The sequence below is a fragment of the Solanum dulcamara genome, chromosome 4 (assembly GCF_947179165.1).
Source record: "Solanum dulcamara chromosome 4, daSolDulc1.2, whole genome shotgun sequence".
In the NCBI taxonomy this organism is placed as follows: domain Eukaryota; kingdom Viridiplantae; phylum Streptophyta; class Magnoliopsida; order Solanales; family Solanaceae; genus Solanum; species Solanum dulcamara.
The window spans coordinates 23973047-23993989 of record NC_077240.1 but is presented as its reverse complement, the minus strand read 5'-3'; the positions used below and the strand labels follow the sequence as shown (position 1 = coordinate 23993989).

The window sequence follows — 20943 nt, the reverse complement described above, 5'->3', positions numbered from 1 at the left end:
GTTGAGCTCAAGGATTACAGAGAAATCAGCCTTATTAGCAGTGTTTACAAAATTGCTTCTAAGCTTTTGGCAAAAAGACTTAAAACTGTTATTTGAAGCTAGTCTCTGGTAGCCAGAACGCCTTTGTCAAGGGAAGGCAAATCACTGATGCAATCCTTATTGCTAACGAGGCAGTGGACTGGAGACTCAAAGTTGGAAAGCCAGGGGTGCTGTTTAAATTGGTTATTGAAAAAGCTTTTGACAAAGTGAGTTGGTCCTATTTGATCAATATGTTGAGACACACAGGATTTGAGGAGAGATGGTTAAGATCGATTAAATTTTGTATCTCAACTGCAAGAGCCAAGTACTCTGTTTTGGTGAATAAGGTGCTAGTGGGGTTCTTCTTTCCTCAAAGAGGCATCAGGCAAGGTGACCCTATTTCACCTTTCCTCTTCATTCTTGTAATGGAAAGGCTTAGTAAAATGCTACAAAAAGCCAGGCAGCTTCACTAGATAGAGGGCTTCAAAATAGGAAGGAATGTTGGGTCCCAAGCGACAGTATCCCATTTGCTTTATGCAGATGACAATCTGGTCTTCTGCGGAGCTGAGAGATCCCAAGTGATCCACCTAAATCTAACTTTGTCTATTTTTGAAGCTATCTCAGGGCTACACATGAACATGCAAACGAGTACCATATTCCCCATAAATGAAGTTGCCAATCTGGAGAATCGGCAAGCCTTCTGGGCTGACATATTGGCTCTTTTCCTTTTAGCTACCTTGGCTTCCTTTGGGTGCTAAATCCGGTTCCATAGACATTTGGAATGGAATAATTGAGAAATTTGAGAAGAGGTTGGCCATCTGGCATATGCAATACCTATCCTTTGGAGGAAGACTAACACTAATTAATAGTGTTTTGGACAGCATTCCTACATACTATATGTCTTTATTCAAGTTCAAGATCCCATCCAGGTCCTGGAGCAGATGGACAAGCTAAGAAGGATTTTTCTTTGGGAAGGCAACAGCGAGAACCATAAGTTCCAGCTGATCAAATGGGATAAAGTCAGTCAACCAAAATCTCAGGGAGGATTAGGAATCAAGGACCTCAAAGCACACAGCACGAGCATGATGATGAAATGGTTATGGAGATACTGCATTGAGGATGCTGGGCTTTGGAAGGTGGTCATCAAAGCAAAACATGGTGAATTAGATCATTAGTCCGCAAAGCATTCAAGGAAACCATACAGAGTTGGGCTATGGATAGGCATCAGGAAACACTGGAGCACCTTTGCTCAGAACACTCATTTTTAGGCAGGGAATGGCTCTCTTATCAGACTTTGGAAGAACAAATGGTTAGGAAATTCCACCATCCAGGAGGCATTTCCAAACCTTTTCACTCTTGCCCAAGATCCTGAAGTTGTCATAGCATCATACAAAGAAGGGGCTGACTGGAACCTCCAACTTAGAAGGGATTTGTATGACTGGGAATTCTGTGAGCTGCTAGACCTCTACACTAGTCAACAACAAAGCATCCTGAATCCATCGGTAGCAGACAGACTTAAATGCGGCAATCAAGCAGGTGGCATCTTCTCTGTGAAGTTGAGCTACCAGCAAATATGCTCTTGAAATCCCATGCTTGATAACTGACCTTGGAAGCTCATATGGAAAATAAAAATTCCTCCCAGGGTCCTTTGTTTCACCTGAACAGTCCTGAATGAGGAATGCCTCACTCAGGATAATTTGATAAAAAGGAAAATTCAATTTCCTAACAGATGCTATATGAGTAAAAAGGAAGCTGAAAGACCTGGCCATCTTTTTGCCTCTGATCTATGGAGCGTGTTTTTGTGTATTTATGGCCTCAAATGGATCACTCCTCACTCATTAAGGGAAGCATACTTGAGCTGGTTCTTATGGAGAGCTGATAAATCCATCAAGTACAAATGGAGAATGATACCCGCTTGCTTTTTTTTGGAGTCTTTGAACAGAAAGGAATAGGAGATGTTTTGAAGGCATCTCAACTCCTATAGGCTCTATAAAAGCTAAATGTATGGCTGGTCTATCTTGCTCGCCCAATTTCTTTGCATCTAATAGTTCAGATCAACGCTATTAGACTTCATTAGTTCCCTAGCTCTGGCATAGACAGTTTTTGTATAGGACCCAGATGTTCCTGTAAGCTTCAATGTCATATCTTGTAACTACTGCATCTTCTTGATGCTTTTTTAATGATATCACTTCATCAGAAAAACAATAGCTCGACTTTTAGGCAATTCGAGGAGCACACTTCCACCTATGTAAACTTGAACCTAAAACCTTTCAGCTTCACGGATATATACAGCACACTATAAAACTTCTAGCCCCTCTGTTGAGATAAATTTAAGCTTTCTACTCGTCAATTCAACTCAATTTTCTATTACAGAGAAAAGAAATATTGAGATGCCTTCAAAGGAGCTATTTTTCAGCCACCATCACCAAACACAGATGAAAACCTGTCACGTTTTTCTCCAACGTCTACCAAGCAAATAAATTTACAAAATGCAATACCCACAAACAAAATCAGAAAACAACTGAATTAGAACAGAACTGTTGGGAGTTTCAAACATTAAAGTCCTTTTGAGCAAAAATTCAAAAAAAAAAATGAAAAGACTCTTACTTTTCAAGAATCACACTGAAATTGGTTTGATCAGATTCTTGTTTCAAGCTTTCTGAAATGTAACTATCAAGTCTTCCTCTTCTACAAGAGCTGTTTTCCCATGTGGGTCCAATTCGCCCAGCAAGGTGCCTCCCAGCTGCTACTGGCTAATGGGCAATTCCAACTGTAGAATGCTATAAATGGGGGAAAATTGAATTTTCTGAAAGAGAGCCGACGAGGTAGTAGTGTCGGAGCAGTTGAATTTTGCTATAAAGTTGTCAATTTGGCGACTCAGTGACTCGTCCTCTGCAATTGGGGGTTTTGGGGGAAGAAAGGGGTGAATAGTGACGGACTAATTTGATAAATTTGGATTCTTTTCTGGGGAAACAGAAAAAAGATAGGCAAAAGGCAATTTTCATTTTCTTTTTTATCACACATTTTGAAAATTTCTTTTCAGATATTTGTTTGAACATAAAATTTGGTCAGATTTTAAAAATTTAATCTTCAATAATTTTTAAGTTTTCAAAAATTATTTTATACCAATTTATTTTTCAACTAATGTGAGACTTTTAACTCACTCTAACACACGCCTTCACGCTCAAATCTAATCAGTGTGTGGACCGAGAGCCCAAGCGAAAATGGACCTGCATTTGATATCATGTAAAGATATAACACTTGTGCCTAACGTAATCCCAAAAGCTAGCTCATAAAGGAAGATTGTCTAAATCCATATAAGTAGAACTCTATCCCATTTTTCTAATAAATATGAGACTTTTAACCAACTCTAATAGTAAAAAAAAATTATAACATTAATTTCAAGTTGAAAGGTTGGATATAAGACCCTCATTTATTACATGGATAGTGATCTTACGAAATTTGGTGATTTTTTAGCAATAAATGAACAACTAATAGTTTTAATAAATTAAATATTTTAAATTATTAGAAGAACACGTGTTTAAGTGAAAAGAAATATGAGAATGTTGAGAATTGAGTTGTTGTGAGTTGATTATGATGGAAATATGAGGATGTTGAGAATTGTGTTGTTGTGAGATGATTATGATGGAAAGGGACTCTTAAAGGTATTAATGTTATTGTGAGTTGGGTTAATTTAAGGTGAATACATAAAATTTCACTAAATTAGATATTATAAAAATTGTTAGAGCCTAAACATCAAACACTATATGGTATTGTTATAAGTTGTTATAATGAAAATAAAATATTGAATGTGTATATATATTGAAGGTAATTAAAGAAGGTTAATGGGAGCCGATCGAAAATTTGAATTACTTGATTGACCCATTCATAGTTCATTCATTAAGATTAGAGATACTTGAAACCAATTAGAATGGCAAATCGCGCAAATAAAGTCGAGAAATAGACCACAACATGAAATGTATTGTCACCATCACCGTCTTTAAATAAAGTATATTCTACAGTAGCACTACGAATAATGCAATACAAAGTAGCGTTCAATACACCGGCAACTCCTCTCATATGAAATGGATTCAAGGTCCAAATATGGAACATTTGAAAAAATATGATGAATCGAAATATAATTGTTGCACCAAAACTAGGTGCAAAGAACCAATCAGACTACCCTAGTGGATTTTCCATCACAATCATTAATGATAGAATCATCAAAAATATGATCTTTCCGAACTCTGTCTGTAACTCACTGGAAGTCAAAAAAACTAAAAGAAAATGTGTACGAACGAGATATCCAGCAACAAAAAGAAGAAAAGTGATTGAATGAAGAAACTTTCTGAGGATGATGTGTCGATATCAAGGCGACTCATTATTTCTACGAATTATTTCGTTATTTTTTTGTCAATGACGAATAATTGAAATTTGGTTGTCTTCAAATCAAAATAAAAATATTTAAGTGATTTAATTGATAAAATAGTTATGTGACGCTATTAATGGTTATATGATATCTCATACAATTTGATTGTGTTAGAGATATTTGATTGTTCATTGAATATCTGGATCTAGCAATTAATTATTTAAAGACTATATTACGATATGACAAGTTTTTACTTCAAACAAACATGTTTGTGGCCATCAAGCCACATTTTTTTTTAAAAAAATAGCCTACATAAGTAAATGCCAAAGTTCATTTTGTGTGATTTCAAATATTGTATATTGAATTTTATTTTAAAGTAAGTAAAATTATAATTTTTTATACACTATAAGCATGACTGAAATAGTAATTTCAATTTTATTTGTATGTGCACTCGTTTCGATAGAATAGTGATGATGTCAAACCATGGACTTCGAGAAAAACAAGATTAAGTATAACATGAGAATTGACAAAACATGCGAGCAGTTTTTAAAACATATATAATGACGTCGACAATAGTGACACATCAATTCTAAATAAATTGGACTCTGTTATTCAAACTGTTATTATTAATTATGTGCCATTAAATTCATATTTTGAAAATAATATGACCCGGCTAAAAATTAAAATGGTATCCCCCCCCCGGCTCCTAAAATTTAGACTTTTTTCTATTGGCTCTTATAACACCAGAAAGACTCATAAACGATATACCTTCAGGGGTCGTTTGATTGGGAACAAGTTATCTCAGGATAATTTATTCTGAGATTAACTATCTTGGGATAAAGTGGGATAACTCAATCCATCACTATGATATAAATAGTGGATAAGTTATTCCAAATTTGCCAACCAAATAAGACATCAAAATTTTACCCTTAGACTTTTTTTTATCGTACAACAACAACAACAACAACAACCCAGTGAAATCCCACATCGTGGGGTCTGGGGAGGGTAGAGTGTACGCAGACCTGACTCCTACCAATGTAGGACGGCTGTTTCCGAAAGACCCTCGGCTCAATAAAAGTATAGAACAAGGTTAGACAAGAATATTAGAGTAAATAAGTAGATAATGAAAACGATCCAAACAATAGTATAATCAAAGCACAAAAAACAGTAGATATTATTATTGGATAATAACATAAATACCATAAATAACATACAGCAGAGTACCAGAAATCATAGTGCGTTAATACGCCTACGAATAAGGGAGAATAAAACCACTATGAACTAGCCTTCTACCCTAATGTGTGTCCTCCACACCCTCCTATCTAGGGTCATGTCCTCGGTAAGTCGTAAATGCGCCATGTCCTGTCTGATCACCTCTCCCCAATATTTCTTCGGCCTACCCCTACCTCTTCTGAAACCATCCATGGCCAGCCTCTCACATCTCCGCACTGGTGCCTCTGGGACTCTCCTCTTCACATGTCCAAACCATCTCAGTCGCGTTTCCCGCATCTTGTCTTCCACCGAGGCCACTCCTACCTTTTCTCGAATAGCCTTATTTCTAATCCTGTCACTCCTGGTATGCCCACACATCCATCTCAACATTCTCATCTCGGCAGCCTTCATCTTTTGCACGTGGGAGACCTTAACTGGCCAACACTCTGCCCCATATAACATAGCTGGTCTAACGACCACTTTGTAGAACTTGCCCTTAAGTTGTGGTGGCACCTTCTTGTCACATAACACACCGGAGGCAAGCCTCCATTTCATCCATCCTGCCCCAATACGGTGTGTGACATCCTCGTCGATCTCTCCGCTGTCTTGCATGATAGAACCAAGGTACTTAAAACTACTTCTCTTTTGGATGGCTTGGTCCCCGAGCCTAACTTCCGCGCCAACCTCTTGAGGTGTCTCACTGAACTTGCACTCTAGGTACTCTGTCTTGGTTCTACTCAGCTTAAACCCCTTAGACTCCAAGGTGCGTCTCCAATCTTCCAGTTTAGCGTTAACTATTTATATTTATCTTTTACACCAAACGATCCCTTAAAGTAAATGCACATTGAAAAATTATTTTTTAATTATTTTTTTCTATTGTATTCTATGATATATTTTACTAAGTTTACCTAGTCTCCTTTCTAATGCATTTGCCATTGTGCATTCAAAATTATGGATCATTTGATGTAGGACATGATCAAGCTATTATAAATGTTCTTTTATTTTATTTTTGATGTGTATCACCTGTATTTTTTGTCCAATATAATTTTTAATCTCATACAAGTAAACATATCTATATCACTTATCTTTTATATTAAAATTTCACTATAAAAATAAAGTTTTTTTTGAAATCGATTATATATATATATATAGAGAGAGAGATATATATTATTTCTATATAACAATATCTTAAAAAATAAAATAACATATATCATTATATCAATACATATATAATCACGTCTCTTATCAAATCTACTCAAATATTTATTATTTTTGCTTTTCACTAGATTGACGTGAATTTTAATTGTTCTACAAAAACTTTGACTTTTATTTATAATTTTTTGTATTTATGTTTAAAGTACTTTCTACACTAAAATTAATTATGAATTTATTAATAAGGTATTAGCTTTTAAAACATCAATTAAAATATGAATTTCATCTAAAATTTCTAATAATATCTAAACGCAAATACTATTATATGTGTGTAATAGATACTCGCTATAGAAAAAAAAAGTTTCAATATGTAATCCTATTATAAAATCGATAAATTATATCATATGAACACAACACATATTAATATCAACATTTGCATCTCCATTACACTCATTTAGTAGACATATTAATCTTTAGTAGTCCAATATTAACTTTCATTTAACACCACATATTTTATTATTGTTTTATAGAATCTATTTTCATTTTGGTCAGAAAATTCGATACCCTTTCTCCATTTCAACCATTCTATATATTTTAATTATATATTATTTACACAGTCATATTCTAAACCAGCAACAAACTTACATATTATTGAATTATTATTAATATTTTTTTAGTTACTGCGTATTCATATTTAATTTTACCACCATAATTTTACTCTTTCTATACTAACTAAACGTGTATTTTAAATACTGTGTCTTTACATACTTATCTTAAATTATTTACTTTTTTTTTAGTACATCTTCACAATTCAAATTTTAGTGGACATTCTTACTTGTTTTTATCAATTAATATAATTTTGTTACTAAATCTCATACATCATCAAATTTTATCTTGTATAGTATTAGTTCGCCTATTCATAATTAGAGCAAATAGATACAGTTTTTATCTTTGTTAGTAAATGTCATACATCATCAAATTTATCTTGTATAATGTTAATTGGCTTATTCATAATTAGAACAAATAAATATCGTCTCTATCTTTGGTATTCACTAAAAATTACAAAAAATTCTTTTAATGTCATGTCATTGTTTTTACACTAGAGCTATTGCTATATATAATTGAAAAGTTGTTGGCTACTAAATGTAATACATATTTACGTATTCACTTATTTATATATTTTTTAATTAAAAATTCTAAATTTTATTTATTATTCATATTCTATTTCACATAAAATAATATATTAATTTTTATAAATCACTAAATCTTATGTGAAGATTATATCTCATAAACTTTAATCAAACGACCCTATTTACTATTAACCTACAATCCTTAGAAAAGTCTTAGTACCTTTTTTAAAAATAAATTTTACTCTTTGACGGTTATTGTGATAAGTTGGATGTAATGTGATTAAGATGTCAAGTTTGAAAATTCTGTACGTATAAACAAGTTTATTTCTATATTAGCTAGCATTTGATCCTAAATTTTAAATTAAATTATGAAATTTGTCTTTATATATATATTTTTTATCAGACTTTTTTTTATGCTTTTTTTTGAACCGAGGATCTCTCGAAAACAGCCGTCCTAATTTGATAGGAGTAAAGTCTGTGTACACTTTACTCTCTCCAAATTCCACGTTGTGGAATTTTACTGGATAGTTATTGTTGTTGTCGTCTTTACATATATATTTGATCATAAAATTTGATCAGATTTTAAAAAATAATTTTTAAAAACTAGTAAAAACTGATTTGGGAGAAATTTAGTAATTAACAAAAAATTAATTTATTCAAAATTAAATATATATTCAAATACAACTTCAAAAACTCAAATTTTTACTTCAAATTCTAAAACCAAACATTTTTTTTTGGTTATTAATAAGAATATAGAAATAAGTGGAGTAATTGTTAAGTAATGTAAGTAAGAGGGTTCAACTTCAAAAAGTACTTGCAACAAAATTTCCAAATCTTGCCAAATTCCTCTCCAATGGCGGGTCTCTACACCTCCCTCAGACCCCAACAACCATCTTCTTCTTCATCTTCACAACAGTCTTTCTTCTCGAAGGTTCTTCTCCTCCTTACAATCCTTCCTCTATCTTTGGCTGTCTTTGCCTTTTTTCTTCAATGGCGCGGTGGCGGAGTTGACGATCCAATTTCTCGATGGTCTCCCGAAGAGTCTCACATGTTTCCTGGCATGGAAAGTTCTCCTCTAGCCACTGTTTCTCACTCTTCTCAGTCATCAGATTGTTCTCTTCTCGCCCACACTAGTACGCCGTCGTTTCCTTACTATAAAGACTGGAAATTCAAACTTCATCCAGATCTCAAACCAAAGGTTCGATTTTTTTCATTGTCTTTGGTTTAATTACCTTGTGGGGTTTTTAAATTTTGATCGATCTCAAATGGTTTTTGCTCGTTTAGGGATTTTTGTTGCTGGAGTTCGTTATTTAAGCTAATTGGGAAATTCTTGAAGATTTTTCTTTCAATTTTGCATCTTCTAGCACCTTCAAGTAAATGTAGCTCTTAAGCAAATTTTCTTCTACTGCATAATTGGGTTCTTCTATTCTTATTATTTTAGTTTATAAATTTAGTATTTTTACCAAGTAAGTGAAACATTTTTCACCTAAGATTTTTTAATTGTAGACCCAAGGAGTGCATAGTTTGTATAAACAAGAAGCATTTAAAAGGACCTATAGGATATACATTATTAATCCAAAATTTCATGTAGATCAGTGGCAGGTTGATCATCCCTGCTTCTCTACAGTTCTTTTTTTCTTTCCATTCCGCCCAAACACAACAAAATAAATCCATTATTTGGATGCTTGGTCATGATGGGATGATTACGATTGTTCCAGTGTTTGCGAGGAGTCTTTTGAGTATAATTAGAGATTAGTATGCCAATAAAAATTGTTGAAAACTTCTGGTATTAGAAATCTCCAAATTATTGAACATTGAAATGAAGGGTGCGAAGTAGAGCTAAATGGATGGTCAGGATTCATATGCCGACCCCAATTAGCTTGGGATTGAGTGGTTGTTATTGTAAATACGAAAAAATAAGTATCAGGGAAATGGTTCCTACAGCTTTTTCCTTTTTGAACTCCTTTAACCAAAGGAAATCTCCTGACATTTCATTGTGCAGCTTTTCCTGGTTAAGAGTTGATAACATGTCCCTCTATACTCATTCTTGTCCCAACAGAACTAGGATTATTTGATACTAAAACAAGTTTGTTCAGCTTTGTAACTTTGTTTACTCAATCATTTAACTGACATGTTTCTCCATATGCAGATATGTATTACAACTAGTACATCTGCTGGCCTAGAGCAGATTTTACCATGGATGTTCTATCATAAAGTAATTGGTGTAACATCATTTTTGCTTTTTGTGGAAGGAAAGGCTGCATCTCCTGATGTTTCTAAAGTCCTTGAATCCATTCCTGTAAGTTCCCCAACCTGTATTCACCTTCTCAATGAACTTTAGGATACTTCCACATGATCTTGAAATTGTGTGGGGTGAGATTGCGATTAAACTCCTGCCTCTCCTTACCTTACCTTCAATTAGCTCTATCTAGATTTTTTCAAGAATATCAATTCATTTGAGCGCTCTTATGAGAAGTATTACTTCTCATGCAATTTTCATGACCTCCTTTCTCTTTTAAGTTAGAGCTGAACTGTAATGGTCCAAATCCAGTTTACCCACTTATTAAGGCTCAAGTGGCATTTCACTATTCTCAAACATGGGTTTTGTTTGATCTGCAGGGAGTAAAAGTAATATACAGAACTAGAAAGCTAGAGGAGCAACAAGCCAAAAGGTCTGTCCATTGACATTTTATGATTGTTCTAAGGACTGGCTATAATTTTTTGTACTTCGTTTGTTCAGGCTCAACCCAAATTTGTGAGACACAATAACTGTTGTACATTATTTCTTTCCTTTTGGCTATAATTGCGTCATAAACAATTAGAATTAATTAGACTTACAATTTATTTTGACCATGGACTATTTCTAAAAATATTAGAATTTGTTGATTGGTTTTGGTGAGGCTGAAATTATAGGAAAAATTAGTAAGGACTACAAAAGTGCTTGACTTTGTTTCTTCTTATGTGCACATTTTCATTGTTTCTATGTTAGTAATAATTCAGCGTTGAGTTGTGAAAATTGGCTAAACGTTTTCTCTTCTTTTAGCATTAGCATGCCGTTTTCTTTACATATGTTTCACTGACATGCATTTTTTAATTTTGATCTGGCTTGATTGGAATGAAATGTGGCCTTCAAATTTTGTTAATGCTTGTACTCACTGGCTTGCATTTTCTAATTTTAATCTGGTTTGATGGGAGTGACAATGCAGCCTTCAAGTTCTGTTAATGCTTGTATTTTTCACATTTGCACATCTGACGTGTCTACCTATGTTTCACTGATGTTCTTTTTTCTCATTTTGTTCTAGCCGGATTTGGAATGAAACGTGGCTGTCTAGTTTCTTTTATAAACCTTGCAATTACGAGCTCTTTGTGAAGCAATCTCTTAATATGGAGATGGCCATAGTGATGGCAAGGGTATGAACTTTTTTACTTTTGCATCGTCTGTCATTCTAAATCATAGTTGATGATCCATGTACATGTTGAAATGTCAGGATGCTGGTATGGATTGGATAATTCATCTAGACACAGATGAGTTAATACACCCGGCCGGTGCTCGAGAGTATTCTTTGAGGCAGTTGCTGCTTGATGTGCCTTCAAACGTTGACATGGTTATCTTTCCTAACTATGTAAGTTAATTGGAAAATGTTCTAGGAAACAGCTATTTATAGATAGTGCATATCTGATTAGTTCTCAGAACATGTTGTTTACAATTGGAACTGTCATCAAGTATTTTAATGGTTCTTTTCTAAATTCAGGAGAGCAGTGTTGAACGAGATGACATCAAGGATCCTTTTACAGAGGTAAGCTGGAACTTGCAATTCATTATTTTTTACTGACCTACTGCACATTGTCGTTGATGGGAAAAACTACTTTAATCATTGTGATATGACATGATGCATTAATATGTTTCTGGTGATTCAGCTATTTAAACAGTAAGCAATTGAGTGATAATTTGTCTAATTTTGTAAATGTTGCATCTTCCTATATGTTAATTGTCTTTCTTCTGTTTGACTATGCCAAGTATCATTGAGGTAAATAAGGAAAACTCTTATTCTGTTATGTTATTACCCCATGATCAGAATCTTTTGAAGTGCTTTTGTCACACTCTGCTGCTTATCAAAGCTATGTGAATTGAGCTTGGTGTATGATCTGAGACTGTTCTTTTCTTTTGTTGTCTTTTCCTATGTACCCATCATAATAGGTGTCAATGTTCAAGAAGAATTATGACCATCTAACGAAGGATACATATTTTGGCATGTATAAAGAAGCAACCCGTGGCAATCCAAATTACTTTTTAACGTATGGCAATGGTAAAGCAGCTGCTCGAGTTCAGGACCATCTTCGTCCCAATGGGGCTCATCGATGGCATAATTACATGAAAACTCCAAAGTATGTTGCTCTCTATAGTCTCTCACATATTAACCTGTCTATTATGCTTTTGGCCCTAAGCTCATGCAAACTTGAATGTTAGAGGGATAATTTTCAATTGTTCCATATTCCCGTGGTCTCCGGAATGCTATGAATGTTACAACCTTTTTCCTTGTAGCACTGGTATTCTAGAAGAAGCCCATCATATTAAATTTTATTCAACATATTACAGGGAGATCAAATTGGAGGAGGCTGCTGTTCTGCATTACACATATTCCAAGTTTTCTGATTTGACTTCAAGACGAGATAGATGTGGTTGCAAGCCCACAAAGGAGGATGTTAAGAGATGCTTCATGTTGGAATTCGATAGATCTGTGAGTTTGTGCTCCTTTTCTGTTCTTCATTTGTAGGTGGAAATAAGACAATGTCTTTTCTTTTGCTTTGTGTTTACAAGTGGACTACTGGATAATGTAGTTCCATAATTTTTACTGTTTCATGGTTGTTGCTGGAGAGGACTTGTTTTATATCTAATCTGTATTTGGATCTTCCAATTATATTATTCAAGTTGCTAGTTATACTACTGGTTTTCAGGAAAGATGTGTGGGTGGGTGGAACCGTAGGGATGGGAAGCTACCAACTTGAGTTTATTAGATTAATAATGCTAAATGTCTTCAGCATTTGGGTGCCTACTTTAAGGTCCAATAGAGACTGTTTCAAATAGATTAGAGTATTAGACTACTGGCATTTACTCTATTTTGGTTCCTTGTGGGTAAGGGGAGAGGCTCATTAATTTACTTTGTTAAATGTAATAATCATCATTTGCTTCCCTTTGTTTGGTACAACGAACAGGTGAGTAGAAAAGGGATGTACTTCAACCACTCTATCCTCTGAAAATTTAACACACGGGGGCAGGTGAATAAACCTACAGGGGGATAGGACTCGATCCCTTAATCCCCTCTTACTTCACCTTCTAATTTACTTACCAAACAAAGAAATAACCCATGAAACTTTTCGCCGTTAGGTCTTAGGTCTTTGTTCTAGAGGTAAGAGTGTATCGCATGATGTGTAGGTTAAACACATGTCACGGGTTTGAACCTTGTTGCAGTAAAAAATCTGGTTTTTAAGTGGAGAAGGGTAGAGGCTGGACCTACATCTACCGTTTCTAACCGTGCCTCACTTGCCCTAAGGGAATTCTCGGTTACCAAAAAACGACCCATGACACGTCACTCTACTTCATCAGTTCATCTCCCCATCCTCTTCCATTTCCGACCCGTGACAGGTCACTCTACTTCATCAGTTCATCTCTCCATCCTCTTCCATTTCCAATTATCATAGCATTAGACAGATTTTGAAACTAGGAACTTTTTTGTTTGTTTATTGGGTACTCATTGTGAGATTTGCTATACCTAAAGGCTAATATAATACACAGTTACTATTCTCAAAAAAAAAAGAGAGGCTAAAAGTGTAGAATAGTGTATCATCACGTATCCTTTTATTCTCTTGAAAGACCGATTGCCCGTTTGACCAAGCTTCTAAAATTAACAAATTCTTAGACATTTTTTTTAAAGTGCTTTTCAAAAAAGTACTTTTGGTGAGAAACAATTTATGTTTGGCCAAGCTTTTTGAAAGTGCTTCTAAGTGCATTTTTTTCTAAAGTGCTTTGGGGGAAACTACATTTTTAGCTTCTGAAAAACGGCTTTTGCTACTTCCTAGAAGCACTTATTTTCCCCTAAAAGCTTGACCAAAAACCTCACCTTTTTTAAAAAATGCACTTTTGGCCTCCCAAAAGCTTGGCCAAACAGGCTATGAATCTAGATATTAGAATTGCCTATATATTTGGCATCACAATCTCGTCTAGTTTCATCTCCAAATTCATCCTGCTTATATTCACTAATTTCAGTGCCAATATTAGGCACGCCTCATGTATGCCTTAACAAGTTTGCTATAGAAGTTATGTGGATGTGTTGACCAAGTCTTAGTGATGCTGTTGCCGTGACACTGATTGTAGTTATAAAATAGTTGTAGCAGCTTGTTAGGAATATATGTGGCATTTATAGTGGTAGAATAAATGACGAAAAAACATTCCTAAAAGCATGCTTCCAGTGTTTTTGTTTTGTTCCAACGGTGTGATTCTTTTACTCTTCCTGTGGTTTAATTTATTTAGGATGAGAAGTTTTTCCTTTCTAAAACTTTTGGTACTCTGCTGTGGACTGTTTTCTTGAGTCGAGGGGTCTATCGAAAACAGTGTCTCTACCGTGAGGTAGGGGTAATTTCTACCATGAGGTAGGGGTTAGGTCTGCGTACACTCTACGGCTCTACCCTCCCCAGACCCCACTTTGTGAGACTACACTGGGTATGTTGTTGTTGTTGTTGTAAACTTTTGGTACTCTGGTTGTTGGAGAATCAATCTTTGGCAACATCCATAGATTGGTTTTGTGCAAATAATTCTGTTCAGTCCTTCTAAAATTAAATTTTGTATAAATTGTTCTAATAAAATGCAGTCTTCGTGCTCTGCTTCTATGGGGATTTTTTTATACTATCAGTTGACAGTTTATTGATCTAGTGTGAACTATTGTGTTTTATTTTCTTGAGTTTTGATTGTTTATTAGCTAATATGCTCAAAGATGTGATAATATGTTTTTTCTTCTCCAGGCATTTATTATTGCTTCAACTGCTACAGAGGATGAGATGGTAAACTGGTAATTTCTTAATCTAAATAGCAGCTAAATCCAATTTAATCTCTCTCAGCTTCCTTTTTATATCACTGAGTTGGCTTATTGGACTAGTTATGTGCTTGAGTTATTCATCAATGTAGTTACTCTGCAGTTCTGAATATATTCCTTTTCCTTGGTCAGGTACCGTGAACATGTGGTATGGACTGACAAAGCGGTGAACCTGAAATTGTTGAGGAAAGGCATTTTAACTCGTATTTATGCTCCCATGGTAAGCCTGGACAGCCTGACTTTGGAAATCTTTTTTTCTTTGGGCCCAGAAGTGCATTTTTTTGAATAGGAAAAAAGAAGAGGTTGTTAAGCTAGGGAAAAAGTTTGAACATGAGCTGTCACCTTAGAACAAAAACATCTTCCTGTCATATTACAAGTCCTTAGAACACGAGAATAGTGTTGCCTTTGAAATGAGTACACATGTCTAGCATCAATTTCATTCAGAAAAATAGGTCCTGGATATCATTTATAACCTGACTAAAAGAAATGTTCTAGATATCATTTACTATCTCTAGATGGAAGAATTTAGGGTGTGGGAGGACATCCTTGGAGAACTAATTTTCGCAGGAAGGTCTAGTCAGTGAAAGGGAAGCTAAGGCATCTGATTACTTGAGTTGGCATGTCAGAGTTACATGGGATATACATTTTAGGGGAGTTTCCATAGTCTGGGCTGGGATGAAATTGATGCAACACGGATGTCTGGGTTGGGCATATGTCACAGTTCAAACCTTTTCTTTGACACCAAACGTGGTATTTAAGTGGGACTACTAAGCGAGCCCATGCTCCATTGAGTTCTGAACCTGTGAGGACAATTAGGATCGGGCCAACTTGCATCTGATTTCTGGGTTATAAAAAATTAGGGATGAAGTAGAAAATCAGCATGCAACAATGGAAAATGAAAAGGTCTATGGCCATGGGCAAGTTAAATGTAGCCATGAAATGACAAATTTGGAGTCCCTGAATATGGAGTAAGAGTTAGTGTTGGGGAAATGTAGATCCTTCCATCTCTGCTCCAGCAATCTGTTTGTCTGTATTCCAGTAAGATAATCCCCGCACTTTATTCTCTTGAGATGGTCCTGATCTGTGTCTGTTTCCCCTAAAACGTCAGAAACATCTCTACAATTCATTCCAACGATAGGCGTGTTTAGTCATTCTTTTCTATTTTGTATGTGCAGGTTATTGTCCAAGGTTTGAGGGAGAGTGGTGTTTTCAGTTCTATTGTTTTATCTGCTCAAGAATCTCTATCAAAGGACAAATTCTTAGCATCCTTTGAAAGTAACAATTCATCAAAGGCTGCTGCCTCGGAGTCACTTCCTTCAAGAAAGATTGGTAGAAATCAACATTCTCAAGCTGCCAGGAGAGTTTTAGAGGAAAGTGGTTCCTACTTGGAATTTCATGAAGAAGCCGTTCCCCCACGGTCGCCCCCAGGCATAGATGCAGATGTCATAACTGAAGCGTAATTGTTCTCCTTTCATGGCTTCTGCTGCTTGCTTTTGTCAACTTGACGGAGTGGATGAATGACGAACATCCAATGTCTTCATTTGTATCAGTGTGTAAAATAGCTAAAGATGTAAGCTAGCAGATTCACGGGTGGGGGTTCATTCTTGATTCGGTTTTATGGTTATTCCCGATCATTACCCAAGCGGAGGTGTAGATTTATGTTGGTGGAAATACAGAGAAGATACATATAGATGTTGGAGTGGGGGAGGGGGTGGAGAATTGGAAGGACATTCTTTTTCCAGAGCTCCAACTATATGATATGGAGATGAGGGGTTATTCTTATTGTATAGTAATTCGACCTCTAACAAGTTGATTATTTTCGAGGCTCTTTATTTTCTGTAATCACATGCTACAGAATTGTTGTTTACTGAGATCATTTCTTAAATTGAATGCAGTCTTTATAAAGCCTTGAGAAAGAGGTTCATAGAATTAAGGAAATTACTAAGGCAGGAGTAGAGAAAATTGTGTATCGGAAATAACTAATGACCACAAGATTACATTGTGCATGTTGTTGAGAAAAATGTCCCTACAACATCCAAAAAAAGGTGTTGGGTAATTTCTGAACATTGATTTTTAAAGAGTGGGAAGTGATTATAATGTACTAGAAATTCTTCAAAAATGTCCTTTTTATCTGTTGGATTAAAAAGTAAGGAATGTTTGATTGGTGGTATTAATTAATAGGCATGCGCACCAAGTTAGCGATAATGTAATAACATTTTGTGGCATAAGAATAACTAAGAATATGAGAGCAAAAAATACTTAGAACCTGTTTGAAAAATCATCTTGAAAATTGATTTTGATGTAATTATCCGACATATTTGACTGTCTAGGTAATTACTTGGTCGTAATTGAGTTTAATTGGCGGGGGCAACTGTAATTATTTGCGCCAATTGACTAAGCAGAGTAAAAAAAATTTAAAGAAAAGAAAGATAGAAATTTGAGGAAGCAAATAAACAAAACGATAAACGAACGGAAATTTTAGCCAAACAGTAATAGCGAGTATGATACTGTCCAACTCCCTCTCCTCTTCTACTTTCCTCCGATTCAATGAGCAACAGCAGCTCTTTGTGGATCCTCGCTCACAAAATTCGCCGATTCTTCAACTGCAGAGCCGGAAATTGAAGAAGAAAAGCAGAGGCTTATCTGTGGTGACTCGTGGAGGAGGAATAAGTTCGGGAAGCTATATATTTGCTTTGGTATTCCCACTTTCTCTCCTTGCTATCACCATCTTCACTTCTGCCCGTGTTGCTGATTCCCTCGACAAGAAATTCCTCGAAGAGGTAAACTACACAATCCCAGTATGTTGATTGCGGATTCGGCAAAACTCAGTTTCTTTAGTCAAACTCTAAAATTTTAGCAAGAAATTAATTGAATAGGTACAAATTATTAAATTAGAAGTGATTAACTTAAAAAGAACTAGAATTTTGAACCCATAAACTTCAAATTCTAGCTTTGCTTTTGCCCTGGGTGCCCCAGTAATTTTTTTCTATTATGCTTACTCTCTTTCTTGGTTACTTAATTTTTGTCATCTTGACCAATTTTCAAACTTCCAGTCGACATGACTTAATTCACCTTTTCTAAGAAAATAAAATTTAGATGTTAACTGACTAAACTTAAAGAGATGTTCCTATTAATGTATATATTTTGGAAGTGAAGTTAAGGGAAATTGTGGAAGCATGAGTAATATATCTGCATCTAGTTATATTTATACTTTAATCCTGGTGTTTTAATTTTGTTACTCATATCAACATTTTATAGGGTTTGGATTATTTCTTAGGTGGAGGGAGGGGATTCATGAAATTTGAGGTCTAGGCGAAAATTTCTCTCTCGGACTATGCTTATCATTCTCTGTTCAATGCAAAGAAAATTTTAATGCTGATTTGTTCTGTTAGATTTTTATTGGCATAATACATAAATATGCCCTTTAACTTGGCCTCATTTTATATTTATGCTCTCCAACTTTGGATGTGCACAAGTAGGCACTTAAACTTGTACTAAATTGAACAAGTAGACACACGTGTCCTACGTGGCACAATACATGTAGGACACCTCGTAGGACACACATTTGCCATGTAGGATGCCATGCAGGACGAATGCGTCTGTTTGTTCAGGTTTTGGATAATTAAAGTGCCTACTTGTGCATTAGTAAAGTTAGAGGTCATAGTTGCTAGCTGAAGCCAAGTTAAGAATCATATTTATGTATTATGCCATTTTTATTAGTTGCCCACATTTAAGCCGTTCATCAAGTTAAATGGGAGATGTTGGAGGTTTTATTCAATAACTGGAATACTATAGTATGGTGGAGGCTTATTATTGGCATAACAATGCAAATGCTATTGGAGAATCTTAGATGGGTTTTGTTATAGAGTTTGCAATTCAGTTCTTGCAAAATGTAAAACAAACACCACCTTCAGACAAGCAGTTCTTGGTTGGCAGTATGCTGACATGGGCTATCTTCTGTTTTTGTGGTTTTTTAATTGTCAAACTGTTTGTTTCCTAGCGTGGATCATGCTACTTGATTTCTACGGGAATAAGATTATGGATTTTCCCCTAAATTGGAACTGTAGCCTTTTAGCATAATTCTAGGAGGCATGAAGTACCAACACATCACTAATTCCCTTTGCTAGAAAAACAGATAGGTATAAGATGCTCCTAGATGATTAGCAATGTCACTATATCAAGAGATCATGCTAAGCAAATGACTATTGAGCGAAGTGAGCATAACTTGATGTTGTCTTTAACTTTTTGGAGAATGTCTGCTAGGAGAAAACTGAGAATAGTTTGGCTCTACTAAGTCAATTAGGTTGGACATATATTTGTTGCATGAGAAAACTAGAACTATATATGGCAAAGCTTCATGCAATTTGCAGCTATAAGATTTAATTTTTCAAACCCTTCACGGAGTAGCCAATATGTGTAAAACTAATAAGAATGATCATTATTAGCGAATACACTATGTCATACTAGGATAAGATAGGCTTTCAACAACATAATCTACCTTCCGGATGCTTCACCATAGAATAGATTGATCCAGGTCCCATTCTTTTACGCTGCACTCACCTCATATTTCCGACACTGCGACACACGAGGAATAGTAAGGGGATAATGTCGATAAGTTGTTATGGGGAGTGTTCATGAGTTGACTAACTTGTTTCTCCTTGAAAGAATATTGCATTTATGCTTGTATCTCCCTAGACATGACATCAGTTACTGCATTGAAGGTCCCCAGTGCATACTCTGATTTAATAGTAGATAAGATTTACAGACATGTAATGTTTAGACCTATCATACACTTCTTAATCTCTTACGAAGTACAAAGACTGCCGAAGATTTATGTTCTGTACATGACACATGTTGGACACCTAGAAATTGATGGTTTCTTACAAAAAAGATGCATATCTTTGGCATATATGCACGATGTGATATAAATGGGATATCCGAGTTTAATGATTTTATAGATCCAATTGAGTATAAAATTGGAGGTAGAAGAAAAAGAAGAAACATATCAATCATTAAGAAACTCATATTGTGTCATGTTTAATTGGAGTCAAATTCATGTAAGAAACATACACACAGAGAGAGAGAGAGAGGGAGAGGGAGAGGGAGAGGGAGAGGGAGAGGGAGAGCGAGATAGAGAGAGAGAGTGGAGAGAGAGAGAGAGAGAGAGAGAGAGAGAGAGAGATGCAGCATGCTCATGAACATGTATGCACCCCGCACCCATTATAAGCTACAAGGAAAAGAAATACTGATAAATTGTTCCCTTCTGGACTACGATCACATCATTTGATGAGAACTTTGCTTTGTGCCCTTCCTTGGTCATTGTTACTTTGCACTTGGAGAATTGCATTGTATTTTTGAGCAGTACATTTCAAATTCATTCCATTGCCACCCCCTTCCTTTTCTTTTGGGTTGCTTATCACACTTATGGATTCTTCTTCTGCCCTTTTAACTTTTATATGCCCAACAATTAAAGAGAGAGAAGTGAGATTATTTTGAAGAAATTCATACTTCCAAACTTCCTGAGGAAGTTGTTGCGTGTACATTATAAAATTTTGATTTGATTCTGACTGTACTTGACTTCTCTTGTTGGATTGCCAGCTTGCAGTAAATGAAACAATTGCGGAAGGTGAGGAAGATGATGGCAGTGCAGTCACTCCATTAGAGGAAAAACCTGCAACTCCTCGTACACGCAATCGACCCAAACGGGAAGTTGAAACTTCATCTAAGTAGTCTTTATTTGTTGAGGTGAAACGATAATCTACAGAGTGGATTCTTGGTGCACTTTGGCCTTACACTATTTTATCATAATTAGCTAGAAAAATGTTTTTATTCAACAATACTTTTTGTACTTTCTGTGACTAATTTGAAATATAACATATATATGTGTGAAGAACTATTTATTTTACTAAGATATAGCCAACTTCGACAATCCGTTTCGACGTTATTGAAATGCAATTAGGTGTAGTGATTCACA

The 20943-nt window shown here is 35.3% G+C and overlaps 2 protein-coding genes across 2 annotated transcripts; both read left to right on the top strand.

The window, feature by feature from the left end:
• The first annotated feature begins 8674 nt into the window (after nt 1-8674).
• LOC129887032 (glycosyltransferase-like KOBITO 1) lies at nt 8675-16840 on the top strand. The gene is made up of 11 exons (XM_055961972.1): nt 8675-9079; nt 10031-10180; nt 10501-10553; nt 11184-11292; nt 11370-11504; nt 11634-11678; nt 12080-12267; nt 12479-12620; nt 14899-14945; nt 15102-15189; nt 16145-16840. Exons 1-11 carry the CDS (start codon nt 8735-8737, stop codon nt 16427-16429), a joined length of 1587 nt encoding a protein of 528 aa, XP_055817947.1. The 5' UTR covers nt 8675-8734; the 3' UTR covers nt 16430-16840.
• Nucleotides 16841-17415: 575 nt separating this feature from the next.
• LOC129884877 (uncharacterized) lies at nt 17416-20943 on the top strand. Its single transcript, XM_055959151.1, has 2 exons — nt 17416-17749; nt 20568-20943. Exons 1-2 carry the CDS (start codon nt 17471-17473, stop codon nt 20697-20699), a joined length of 411 nt encoding a protein of 136 aa, XP_055815126.1. The 5' UTR covers nt 17416-17470; the 3' UTR covers nt 20700-20943.

Bases quoted from the DNA above. Each gene is read 5' to 3' on its own strand.
- LOC129887032 (XM_055961972.1), top strand. From the start codon at position 8,735: ATGGCGGGTCTCTACACCTCCCTCAGACCCCAACAACCATCTTCTTCT. The intron at 12,621-14,898 runs GTGAGTTTGTGC...TTTCTTCTCCAG, and splicing joins TGTTGGAATTCGATAGATCT to GCATTTATTATTGCTTCAAC. The intron at 15,190-16,144 runs GTAAGCCTGGAC...TTGTATGTGCAG, and splicing joins CTCGTATTTATGCTCCCATG to GTTATTGTCCAAGGTTTGAG.
- LOC129884877 (XM_055959151.1), top strand. From the start codon at position 17,471: ATGATACTGTCCAACTCCCTCTCCTCTTCTACTTTCCTCCGATTCAAT. The intron at 17,750-20,567 runs GTAAACTACACA...TTGGATTGCCAG, and splicing joins ACAAGAAATTCCTCGAAGAG to CTTGCAGTAAATGAAACAAT.